This window comes from Mustela putorius, unplaced genomic scaffold, assembly GCF_011764305.1.
Source record: "Mustela putorius furo isolate JIRA1106 unplaced genomic scaffold, ASM1176430v1.1 tig00000145_pilon_pilon_pilon, whole genome shotgun sequence".
Classification (NCBI taxonomy): domain Eukaryota; kingdom Metazoa; phylum Chordata; class Mammalia; order Carnivora; family Mustelidae; genus Mustela; species Mustela putorius.
In genome coordinates this window covers 9,022,379-9,036,057 of record NW_025421294.1, presented here as the reverse complement: position 1 = coordinate 9,036,057, position 13,679 = coordinate 9,022,379, and the positions used below count along the sequence as shown (strand labels likewise).

The 13,679-nt window shown below is 38.3% G+C and overlaps 1 protein-coding gene across 4 annotated transcripts in view; it reads right to left on the bottom strand.

Moving 5' to 3' along the window:
- Nucleotides 1-8,536: 8,536 nt before the first annotated feature.
- Nucleotides 8,537-13,679, bottom strand: part of ERCC8 (ERCC excision repair 8, CSA ubiquitin ligase complex subunit) — a 55,153-nt gene continuing 50,010 nt past the window's right edge. For all 4 annotated transcript variants that reach the window (XM_004744600.3, XM_045075306.1, XM_045075307.1 and 1 more), the window contains one exon: nucleotides 8,537-8,658. In XM_004744600.3, coding sequence (XP_004744657.1) covers nucleotides 8,590-8,658 — 69 coding nt within the window. In that variant the 3' untranslated portion in view covers nucleotides 8,537-8,589. The remainder of the gene's footprint in view (nucleotides 8,659-13,679) is intronic.

Here is a 13,679-nt window from a genome sequence, read left to right as displayed (position 1 = left end):
AATGAAAAAGAAGTTTCAAATGGAAGCCTCCATGGAGCTTTTATAGTTTTCTAATATAATCTGCAAATGTTTAAAAACAGAACAAAACAAAGGGTTAAGGTGGAAAAAAAAATAAAACAATAATTAAAAAGCCTCTTTTGATGATTACAGTCAGGCCTGAATTAGTGACTTCAAAGATCAAGTTCAAAATCTCCAAGTATGCAATAGAAATAACAAAGCAAGTATTTACTGAGCCCCAACTCTCTAGGTGCTAGCTACTGTTCTAGGATTTTTTTAAAAAGACAAGCAGAAAGGAAAAGATAAGACTATGAAGGAGAGATGAAAGTAGACCTTACATGCAATTATCTGGTAATTTAGAGGAGGGAAAAAAGAAAAGGAGAAGCCAAACATATACTAAAAGAAAATATCCCTGAGCTGAAAAAAGACTTGAAGCTTCAGATTGAAAAACCTCATAGAAGATCCAGGAAGTGATGAAGAAGGTGGGGGAGGACTGATTTGTCAGGTATCTTGCTAAAATTATGGAACTCTAAGGATAGGAGGGGAAAAAAATATCACAGATGACAAGCTTCCAGCTATAAAGAGTGAGTTCCCAAGAAAAAAATCAAAGAAAACTGGTTTTGGAGTTCTCATTTGCAAGAACAGAATCCAGAAGAAAGTGGACATAATAGTTTCACACTAAGGAAAGAAAAGGTCTGCAACCCAAGAATCCCACATGCAGCAAGATAATCATTTCTTCTGCCAGAGGAAAAGAAAGTATTTTTTTTTTAAAGATTTTATTTATTTATTTGACAGAGAGAGATCACAAGTAGGCAGGTAGGCAGGCAGAGACAGAGGGGGAAGCAGGCTCCCCGCTGAGCAGACAGCCTGATGTGGGGCTCAATCCCAGGAGCCTGAGACCATGACCTGAGCTGAAAGCAGAGGCTTAACCCACTGAGCCACCCAGGTGCCCCAGAAAAGAAGATATTTAATAACTACAGATACCCCCACATACATCACCTAAGGAAAAGAGGTCGTTCACAATCTTTGCTCTTATACATGTGGTCCTAAACAGGGGGGCTGGCTAAAGAAATTGTGGGTACATTCACAGGATGTAGTATTAGGCAGTTAATAAAAAGAATGACTTATTGTGTTCATTTTTGTCCTGGGATTTGTTCTAAGATACAAAGACAGAGGAATGATTGTCACAAAGAAAGTTAATACCACAGACCCCTAGAACCAGAGGACAGGGCTCACTATGCCATGCAGGGCTACATAGAGAAAGACTATGGCTAGTCAGGAGGCAGAGAGGGAGAGCAAGGCCCAGAGCCTCTGCTGGGGTTTTGTGGCAAGGAATAGATGAAGCAGTTATGTACACTACATAAATCTAGGATTGGATAGTTTGAATAATTCTGTTGGTCTCTGGCCTATTGGAGTGGTCCCTAGTTGTCTGGGGCCTGGGCCTGCAGTGATTTAGGGCAGTGGGAATACTGCACTGGTGTGTTTGATCAAACTGAGTTTGATAAAGGAGATGGTTGTGGGTGCGGACTCAGGATTGAGAGGGTATATATCAAAGACTCACTCTCAGGGGAGTCATTTGCTATCTCTGGAAATTAGTTAGTACTGGAAAGGGGCAGTGTTGCCAGGATGAAAGCCACAAATGCCAGAGTAGCAAGAATACAGAAAATAAGAAAATGTAATTAATACAACTGCATCATATCAAGGAACTTCGAGATGATTCTAGTGGAGAGTATGGCATAAGAGGCCATTACCCAAGAAAATAGATTTGAAGTTTTTGCAGTTTCTAACAATATCTTGGTAGAGTTGTAAAATACGTTAAAAGCATGAGTTATATATAAATCAAGGTGGTAGGTCCAGCAGTTATTTCGTTGCAGGGTATGAAATGGTATGTTAGTAAAATATATGTACAGATTAGTGATATTAGGTAGCCAAGAGGAAAAGAATGGTTGTGGCAGTCATGGTGGGAGATCAAAATGAGAAGAAGAAAAGTCTTCGACAGTACCTAGTTCTCTCCCCAGAGGGTTGAAGGATTTTTACTGATATGAGGCAAGTGCCTAAGGAGAAAGCAATAACCTCCACTAATATTTAGAAAGGAAGAAAATAGTAACCTCTACCAGATTTCCCTACAAGCATGGGAGGATAGGAGTGTACTTTTTGGCAGGGAACAAAGGCTGTAGCTGGATCATGGGCTAAGCAGACAGTAAGCTCAGAACCATAATGGGAACCGTAATATCAAAGGAAGAAAAGCAAAAATGTCCTGTGTCCAATTTGTGCCTTGGGAGAGGCATCTCGTAAGTACCGGTGGGCTCACCTCCTAACAGTGAGGCCTTGGATTGGGGCAATGTCATCTAGGATGTGAAACAGGTATCCTTCCAAAGGGCTACCCACTTGAGGTGATGTGGGTCATTTGCAACAATAAGCTACTTGCAACAATGGCTTATTTAGAGGGTTTGGGTCTCCAGATTGCAAATTAATGAAATCACACAGACCAGTGGTAATAAGACCAAAAGTCAACAGAAGGTATGTTGCTATACCTTATTGGGTTTTTGTTTTTTGGTGGAAGTTTAGGCTCAAATGAGTCACATATTAGATGAACAGCTGTCTGATCCATGGACAACCTGGATAATGGGTCCCAGAAGAGTATGCGCCCTTGCTATGGCCTCCAGCCTTTCTGGGATAGCGGAATGAAAAACAATTTATAAAGACAGGCAAAAAACATTAAAAAAGGGCCTCAAAAATAATGAATGTTTATATGCATGGCAGTAAGACACTTCTCCCTTTAAATACAGGAAAGGGCAATGGAAAAGTTTTCCAGTTGGTGTGGGGTATAATTTGGCCAAAGGGCCTTCAATTCAGAGAATAAGGCCTGGAGCAAGACAGAGACCCTTTAGGGGGCTGTTTATATGTCAAAAGGGAATTATTTGAGAAGACCATTATATCTGCCAATTAAACCAGCTCTTTGGGACCTAATAGGGACATGAAAGTTCTATTGAATACCCTTTCCAATAGACCAGCATTGTGTATTTTGATAAGTAAAGTGCGTGTCTTCCTTATTATAAGTAATGTCTTTAACTTTGAAAGTGGAGTGTCCAGGCAAGGCACTGTATTGTGACCTTAATATAGCTGGAGATGTGTGATTTAGATTTTGGGTACCGTGAGGAAAGAGAACCCTAGAGTTTGCTTGTTTGTTTCTCCCTGAAAAGGACAATTTTTAGGCAATGGCCCAACAGTTTATAATTAATGTAAAGATGAAGCTGCTTATTGGCCTGGGCATCGAGTACTAAGATGACTGCATGAAGTCTGACTGGCATGAAGTTTGGGTCAGGTCCTTTATTAGTGATATCTTGACTAAGAGATGGAAAGCAGCAACATTCCACTGAGCTCCATCATGAATGATGGCTAACAGTGCTGCCTGCATAGTCTAGGTACTCCTATCACTCCCACTGCTGTTCATTCAGTTAATCCCAAGTGTCTCCCCTGGCAGCCAAGTGATCTAGGGGAGGGGTGACATCCTCCCGCATCATGTCATCCGGCAAAGGACCAAGGATAGAGAGCGCCAGCTCCTGCTGCAGATGGAATATACAAGAGAGCCCAGGTTTGCTCTATCCTACCTTAAGGAGTCCTTGGTAGTTGTACTGAGTTTCTGATGGGCTCTTTTCATGACTTAAAGCTTAATACGCAGCTGGGTATGAAAGGTCAAAGGCTTAGGGTCTGGGAGAGCCTCTATTTTCCAGAGAACCCTGCATGTATTTTTTTTTCTTCTTCTTCTTCTTTTTTTTTTTTTAAGGTTTTATTTTTGAGAGAGAGAGAATGAGAAAGAAAGGGAGAGCATGGGAAGGGGGAGGGTAAGAAGGAGATGCAGACTCCCCACTAAGCATGGAGCCTGATGCGGGACTCGATCCTGGGACTTCAGGATCATGACCTGAGCAGAAGGCAGTGGCTTAACTAAAGAGCCACCCAGGCGCCCCTGTATTTTTTTTTTCTTGTCTTAATAGGATATAGTATAGGGCTGAAAAGGGCAGTTTCTTGCATCAGAAGCCCTTGGGCAACTTATGGCTATCCTAAAGATCCAGAGACTCCAGGATGCATAACAAGAGATTCCCAAAATCTCTTTATTGGAGACATTGAGGCACTAACCCTGTTGATTTTCATTTGAAAGTAAAATTCGTAAATAAAGAATATGTTGATATCATAAACCCAAAAGTACTAAAAGATGATGGAACCATATATGCTAAATGAGTACATCAAATGAGTCTCCTTAGAAGAGGATGTCATCAATGTAATGTTATACCTGTGCTCCTGGAAAAAGGCAGATGCATTGAGATCTGGTCTACAAATTGTAGTGATGACAAAGCTTAGAAGTACCTGATGGGTAGCCTGGGAAAGTCTCCTTGTTTCTGTGTGAGGTGAGCAAACTGCAGCTGAGAGGCTACTGAAATAGATACTAAACAGAACACGTTAGCCATATCTATAAAAGCAAAATATTTACCAGTTGTTTGAACAGAATCAATAATCCTACTAGTTCATATTGGGTATGGGGAGGCCAATGGATGGGACCACGGCATTAATATTTATAGTAATCCCCCATAAGTTACCCTCTTGATATTTTTGTTATATAAAGTCTTTAGTATATTAATTTTAGTGTACAAATTTTGGATTTCCAAGTGGACTATAAAACTTTAATATTTATGTATATATATCTCTAATATATATGTATTAGATACACAAATATATTATTATATTATATGTATATATTACTTAATTACTTTTTACTTTCTCCCCCTGTATCCAAGGGCCTGCTTTTTCTGTTTTTGTTTTTAAGACAGTAAGTATTTCTAGGACCTGCACTGTGTTTGCTAGAGTGGCTTAGTGTCTAAGATTTAAAGTCCCTGTTTTTTCCCCCTGGGCTTGTGCCTACTGATAATGGGAGTCTTTTTTCCTTTGTTTTCTCCCTGTTTCAGGCTTTTGCTCCCTGAAGACCCAGGTTTTACTTTCTTTTTCCCACTGATAAGAGGAAAAGCAGGGTCTGATGACTCTAGGCAATCTCTCCCTGGGATGGCCCAGTTCACAGACTATTTAGTCCCTTCCTCACACTCCCTTTTAAAAACAGAATCTTTTAGAAGGGCTTGTATTTCTAGACAGCTAACCTTTTTCTTTTTCTTCTCCTCCTTTTTTTAATCCTTTAGAAGTTTGTCTGATAAGCTCCTGGAGGTCCTGAGTGGTGTCAGCTGTGAGCAGCAGCCCCCTTCTCTAGGATGTCCCAATCTATCTTAGAGGAGCTACAATCCACATTTTGGACAGCAGTGGTGAGATCAGCTTTATCTTGCACTTTTTTTGTTGTTGTTGTTTTGTTTTTGTTTTGAGCATGAGACCCTTTGCATGCTAAGCAGCAGCTCTTAAGAGAGCTCTTAAACTCTTCAGGGTTTTTAGTGGAGAGCTAGAACCAGATGCTCCTTTCTCTTCCTCCCCTTTTCAATTAAACACTGTGCCGTTGGCCTCCAGACACGGGACCTTATATACCTCAGTGGTGTGGGGAACGAATTATTTGAGACAGTAGCAAGCCGACTCAGCCTTTAATGTTCCAGACACTAGGTACCTTCATCTCTATGACTAAGATGGCCTCAGTGCTCGTCAGTGCTCACCAGTCAGTGGATTCAACTCCCACAGCACTAGGAAGGTAGTTACTTCTCAACCTCTTCGGAGGGACCTTTTCAAAATGTAGCCAATAACCTATACACCCTCATGGGTTCTGTCCTGGACTCTGGGTAGTCTACCAATGTGGGGAAATATGTTGACTGCCCCCTTTAGATCAGGAAATCAAGGCAACATCCAACAACAACAACAAAAACAACACAGTGCAGTAGCCACCAAGCAGCAAGTGTACCAAAATCAGGAGTGCTCTTTCATGCAGTGGCCACTAACTGTTGGATTCAGTTAGTAAGCCTGGTGAAGTTTAAGGACATATCATTTCCATTTGATGTCAAACCACCCGGCCTGCTGTGCCATCTGTGTTAGGATTTTCACCTGAGATTTGTTCTCATCAGGTATGGTAAGACATGCAGACCAGAAATGACTTCATGAAGGAAGCAGCTTATATTCCTAAATCCCTAAAATCAGAAGACATGGTATATCATGCTATTTAGGGCCACAGGGGAAGGGATGGTGAGGAGTCTACCTCTCAAAGGAGGGGCAAAGCATGGCTCAGTAGAGCCTTTACTGGAGTTTTCATGGGAAGGACTGAATGAGGCAGGGTAAGTACACTGAGTAAGTTTAGCAGTGAGTAGTTTGAATAATTTCAGTAGATGCTGTCATATAGGGGTAGCCCTGGAGTGAGTTAGGGCAGGGGGAATATTGCCTTGGTGTATGACGATTGGGGTTTGGACTCTGGATTGGTTGGTTTGTATATCAAAGGCATGCTCCCAATGGAGTCCTTTGTTATCTCTAGGAATTAGCTAGTCTGGGGAAGGGGCAGTATCACCAAGATCAAGACTCCGAAGGCTAGGGATTCAAGAATACAGAAAGTGAAAATAAAGACAACACATTTATACCAAATGACAGAGATTTCTATAAGCTATAACTGAAAAAAAAAATCAAGACAGAACTGTATATATTCAATTTTTGCAAAATAAAAATATTTCTCCCTCTATGACTATATAGGTCCATATAGGATTGTAATGTGAAAAAACACATACTTAGTTAATAACGTGGATTGCTGAACACGTGGTTAATATTGTGGATTGTTGGATGGGGAAGGAGGTGCTGATGTGGGAGAAGAGGATTTCCATGTTAGCAACAATAAGGCAAACATCCCGTTATGTAAAATTATATATGTCATAAAAAGATGCATGGAAGAATGGCCATCAAAATGATAACAGTGGTTACCTTAGGGTGATATGATTCCAGGTGAGCACTACATTCTGTAATTTTTAATGTTGTTTGAATTATTTACAATCAGCATGTATATTTATATAACTAAAATAGCAATATAGTTATTTGCAGCTTAGAGGAAGACTTCTTTTTAAATAAAAATAAGATTCCAATTTCAATAGCATTCTCAAAGATCATAAGTATCCTCTCCAAGGGGTGGGGTGGGGAAGTATAGTGGTCAAGGCTTAAGAAAATCAATATAAAGTAAACATATATTAAACATTTGGCCAGAAAGGACTGATAGGAGACTTCATACACGCTTAAAAACTCAATGACTATACACTTGTTATTCAAGCTATAAAAACCTCTTTTCCTAGTCTTCTGTTGATAAGAATCAGAAAGAAAGGGAGGAGGTAAGATTAGCTTCATGATAATCACTTGCGGGTTATTATACAAGAAGAGTAGACAATAAAGTATAAATTTTATGACAACATTTCATGTTGAGCCAGATTTCCTGCCAGGGCATTTTCTGCTTTAATGAATGAAACAGGACTTGCTCACATCTTAATTAAGATTCACAGAAAGGGAGTTTAAGCACGAGTACAAGCTTCCATCTGACACATTAAAATAAAGAAAACATAGGATTTTCCCCAAATTAAAAACCTTCTGTGAGGGGCGCCTGAGCAGCTCAGTGGGTTAGGCTTCTGCCTTCAGCTCAGGTCATGATCTCAGGGTCCTGGGATCGATCCCCACATTGGGCTCTCTGCTCAGCAGGGAGCATGCTTCTCCCTTTCTCTGCCTGCCTCTCTGCCTACTTGTGATTTTTCTCTCTCTGTCAAATAAATAAAATCTTAAAAAAAAAAAACTTAAAAAAAAAAAAACCAACCTTCTGTGATCCACTTTTTGGACTGAGCCCAAAAATATTTAATTAAAGCTAGACAATGGTTGGCTAAATGAAATCATTGCAAAAACTGAACACATGAATAAAAAAGAATTTAAAAATAGGATGCTAACTTTTCAACTATCATTTTTGATAAGACTGTCCTCAGTAAAAGCATCACTGAAAGTGAAAATGAACAAGGTGATGATACAGCCAGTAGTAGAAAGTCAGTTCTGATAACCTTTACTTGCTCATCCTGAGACTGCATCTAACAGTTCAAACAATGTGTTCAAGGTCCCACTGGGGGGATGGGGAGAGGGAGGGAGGGTGTTGTCAGGACTTGTCTCAAAAGAGAAGGTTCAGTACAGAGAGATTACTATAACAATAGGGGACATCCCAGGCAAGAGCAACTGGGATCAAGGAGCCATCTTTGATTAAATAAACTATATAAAAGTCTGCTTCAGGATTTCATACAAATACTACCTTCATTTTATTTATTTATTTTTAAAGATTTTATTTATTTATTTATTTATTTATTATTTGAAAGGCAGAGACCACAAGTAGGCAGAGAGAGAAGAGGAAGCAGGCTCTCTGCTGAGCAGAAAGCCAATGCAGGGCTCTTTCCCAGAACCCTGGGATCATGACCTGAGCTGAAGGCAGAGGCTTTAACCCACTGAGCCACCCAGGCGCCCCTACTACTTTCATTTTAAAACACAGGTGAAAAAAAACACCAAATTCAGGGGTACTTTAGCTGTCATCACACAGGAAGAAAACAATAACAACAAAAAACAGTCCCATTTTAAAAGTTTCATCAAAAGAGACACAAAGGTACTCAGGATTGAGAATCATCCTTCCTCATCACTGCTGCTCCATGCATCTTCAAATGCTGGATTTATCTGTGATTTGGTTGTAGGCTAAAAAAGGGAGAGAAAAGGAAAACTTAATTGTTTTACCTCATAATTTTAGGTTCACAATATAGTTATGAAATATATAAAATGAAAAGCAATTACATTATTTCAAAAGTAACAATATAACAGTTAATTCAAGATAAAGGTAATGTAATACCACACATACAATGTAAGGCAACAGACATCTTAAATAGACAAGCCAGAATTTATCCAAATTACCTATGTTTCCTTCAAAGTAATTACCTCACAAACACATGAATGCATAAATGCATCTATACACACCCCCACACACACCCACACACCACACACACACACACACACACACACACACTGCAGCTATTGCTTATGGCATTTCTGCAACTTTTTGGAATTATCTGGAGACAGCTGCCCATTAACATTCATGTGGCTAAGACTGAACTCAGGTCTATAGTCTGACCTGACAGCCTAAGGTATTAATGTGCCTACCTGACTTTAAATACACAAATACCCATGTTTGGGGAATAAGGTGTTCATCAAACTGAGTAAAACCATTTTTGGTACAAAAACTAATGTGAGTTGTTATGTAGTAAAGTTTATTTATTTTTTTCATAGCTGGTAAAGCAGTTCCCAAGTACATGAAAAATATGTCAAAAATGGTAATCTGTTTGCCATTAGCTCACAGGTTTTCCAGGAAGATTTCTTTGAAAGATAAGATGCACTAGTTATCTTTCCTGTTAAAGTTGTATTCTTACAACCTTAGAGCCCTACCTAATAAAAGTAATCATCAGCAACTAGAGGAATTTTAATTATGTGTGGCATTTCAGATCCATTCACTCTCCGAGGAAACTTTTTGTTTGGCTACCTTCTCACTCTCTGGCAAATGACTAAGGGGCTTTACAATGGTCTCATTTTTTTGAGTATCTCATCATTCTGAGCCAGGTTTGCTTCTTATTCTGCAGCTTTTACATCTGCTACAAGTGTATTCTGACCCCAAATCCAATGATGTATTAGCGCTGAGACCACTCATATATTACCTTATATATTGCCTTTTACAACATACGGCAATGTTTTATGTTAAGAGGAACCCCAAACTGTGTCTAAGCATGTTCACTGCCTTTTTGATATAATGATTTAGAATCATAAAATTTAAACAATGATAACAGTAGAGAAAGTGTGAATTTCCAATGAATTTCCTAGTATCACCCAACATAGCTAGAAAAGAACACATTAATTTAAATATTCCTTATGGTTATTAAAGCTGTAGATCAGAATCTATTATTAAACCTAATGTCCACTACCAGCACCATTATAAAACTTAATGTTGGCTATCATGACTCAGTTGTACAAACAAAATTCCATTATATCTCACATGTCCAGATAAAAAACTATTACCACAGATGTCCATCAACAGATGAATGGATAAAGATGTGGTACACACACACACACACACACACACACACACACACACAAAATGGAATACTATGCAGCCATCAAAAGAAATGAAATCTTGCCATTTGTGATGATGTGGACGAAACTAAAGGGTATTATGTTGAGTGAAATAAGTCAGTTAGAGAAAGACAATTATCATATAATCTCCCTGATATGATGAAGTTGACAGCAAAGTGGGGGATTTGGATGGTAGGGAAGGAAAAAATGAACAAGATGGGATCAGGAGGGAGACAAACCATAAGAGACTCTTAATCTCACAAAACAAAACTGAGGGTTGCAGCGGGGGAGGGGTGTAGGGAGAAGGTGGCTGGGTTATAGACATTGGGAAAGGTATGTGGTGTGGTTAGTGTTGTGATATGTTAATAAAAAATTAATAAATTAAAAAAAAACTATTACCAAACCTCAACTAATTATTCACTTATTTCTAGCAGCAGTCCACTGATTTGCAATCGATGACTGTACTGCACTTAAGTCTATTTTTTCATCCAAATGTTCACTGTACAGAATTGCGGCTGAATCACTATATTATATACCTGAAACTCGCCCAACACTGTTAACTATACTGGAATTAAAATTAAAAAAAAAAAAGATGTAGTATTGTTCTTGGGGGTTAGGAGATTCCTCTCCTCTACTCTATCTTTAGAGGCCTTTAATTCTGCCTTAGATATCTCCCCAAAATGTTTCTGAATGTCAATAAGCCACACAAAGGTCATACCTCCTAACTTCACTATGGAAGCCCAATATGTAATCTATTAAACACTTAAATTTCATTTGAAGACTCAAGAGAGAAGCAAAATTATATTTTATTGTAAATTATTGTTGCTATGGTGAGCAAGGAAATCAGAATAATTTTGTAAAAATTGAAGTGAAATATTGGCAAATTTTGAAAAATACTACACTAATACTAATACACAAATACTGTAGATTTTACTGTTTATAGCAATAAAGAATAACAATATAAATGCATTATAGTATGATTACAGTTTTATTTTATTGCTTAAAAATCACAAATAAAACATACTTGTAATTAAAAGCTACTGTAAGAATGTTGTATATGGATGTGGTACCCATATTACCTTTTGAGACCTACAGATGAAGTCTAACTACCATCTCGCACTTGGGTTTTCTCTGTAACATCTCCTCCTAGTGGACATTGTTTCTGAGCTTGAACCTCACCATGTTGCCTGTTCTCCTGAGAAACACTTGTAAATGTTAGGAGATAGAGAAGCTGTAATTTACAAGGAATCTAGTCCAGGTCCAAATAATGGGAAGGAAGAACAAAACCAACCCTTACATCTACATATACTTCTTGATATATTCTAAATTCTTTACTGCCAATTACTGGGGAAGTCTCTACTGTCAATTACTGGGAAGTCTACGGGAGCAAAATAGGGCTGTCCGTGTCAGCAAATGATTATAGCTGACCCTGAACAATAGGGCTTTGCACTACGTGGATCGCTTATATGCAGATTTTTAAAAAAAATACAGTACAGTATTGTAAATGTATTTTCTCTTCCTTATGCTTTCTTAGTAACATTTTCTTTTCTCTAGCTTACTTTATTGTAAAAATACAGTATATAATACATATACAGAATATATGTTAATTGACTATGTTGTGGATAAGGCCTCCTGTCAATAGTAGGCTCTTAGTGATTAAGTTATGGAGGAGTCTCAAATTACAAATGATTTTTTAATTGCATGGGGATGGGTGCCAGCATCCTTGTTGTTTAAGGGTCAGCTGCCAGTATCTACCAAGTGGTAAATAAAACAGCTATGTATTGTGTGACTATCAAAATAAAGTAAGATTTTTGGTGAGAGGACAGATTTGAACCATAATGTAGCTGCCCCATAGATCTCAGGAAGGAAAAAGTGATTAGGCGTTATATAGGCTTGTCTTGATCATGACCAAGTTTTAGGAAAAGAGGGTAAAAGGAAGCCAGAGTCCTCAGAATATAATACAACAGCCTGCCAATTAAATACATAGATTTATGCTTAAAGACCATAAAACCTGTCCCTATCACCCAATGCCTTTCAATTTCTTACAGTACGACTAAATTTCCCCTCTATCTTGGATATCAGAAGAAATACTGCTAAGGAATTATGTCTTGGTTGATGGGGAAGTAAATCTTATCTCAAGGGTAGATTTGAAAGGAAACTGAAGAACAGTTTTGCTTGATGATTCTGATATTTGGAGATACCATAAACTTGTCCTCAATCCACAATGGATGGTAGAACAGGGATTCAAACCCAGTTGCCAATATGATTATTATTTAGTTTACCTGAAACTGAAGACTAAGTGAGTGTGTGTGCATGTATGTGCATGTTTTGTTTTAAAGTTGTTCCTACACAGTTCTGGGAAACTGCAGCATCATTTATTTGAGAGCTGAGATAAAAACACTTCTTTTTTATTTTTTTAAAGATTTTATTTATTTACTTGAGAGAGAGAGCGAGAAAGAGCATGAGCAGGGCAGAGGGAGAGGGAGAAGCAGACTCCCTGCTGAGCAGGGAGCCTGACACAGGGCTCGGTCCCAGGAATCTGGGATCATGACCAGAGCTGAAGGCTTAACTGACTAAGCCACCCAGGTGCCCCTAAAAACACTTTTAAATATGGGTTAAGTAGTAAATATACATGTTAGGAGTAGGGTCTGGTACAGACAGACTTCTCTCAGATCTAAATCATCATCTTATTCACATTCTACCTATATTCAAAGGAATCTTTCAAACTAAAGTTTTATGAAAATAATTTTATCCCATACCATTTTATAAGAATGATGGCTATCTTAAGGCGTATAAACAGTATATTTTAAAAGATAAGGTTTTATAGCTCTAAAACTTAAATATAGGGGTGCCTGTGTGGCTCAGTAGGTTAAAGCCTTTGCCTTCGGCTCAGGTCATGATCCCTGGGTCCTGGGATCGAGCCCCGAATCAGACTCTCTGCTCAGCGGGGAGCCCGCTTCCCTTCCTCTCTCTCTGCCTGCCTCTCTATTTGTAATCTCTATCTGTCAAATAAATAAATAAAATCTTAAAAAAAAAAAAAACCATAACCTTAAATATAAAGCTAACTTGTTTTTTACACATCTCTATTTGCTTTCCTACTTGTTCGGTTCAGTTTCCCATATGCAAAAATTCTTCTAGATAAGAAGTTCAAACTATCACTATAACTACATTGTATAAATAAAACATCAGAGTCACAGACTCTTTATAAATTAAGCAATTTCATTTTCTTCTAATATCCTTTTTCCATATTTAAGTCATAGATTTACTTTTAATTTCTTTTTATTATTTTCATTTAGTTATTTTTGATTGTTATACTTCCTAACATAGCCTCTAGTGGTCTTTCTTGGGTTTTTGGGTTTTTTAATAGTGTTTTAACTTGGGTTTATTGCATATAGTAATTCCTAAACCGCAGGACACAGTGATTAAATAATGGAAAATAAATGGCTGAGCCAAAGTATTTGACCATACTAAGTTTTTACAGAAGAATATCTAGTCATTCAAACCATAAGAGACTATTAATCTCAGGAAACAAACTGAGGGTTGCTGGGTGGTGGGGGACAGAGGTATAGGGTTGCTGGGTAATAGACATTGGGGAAGGTATG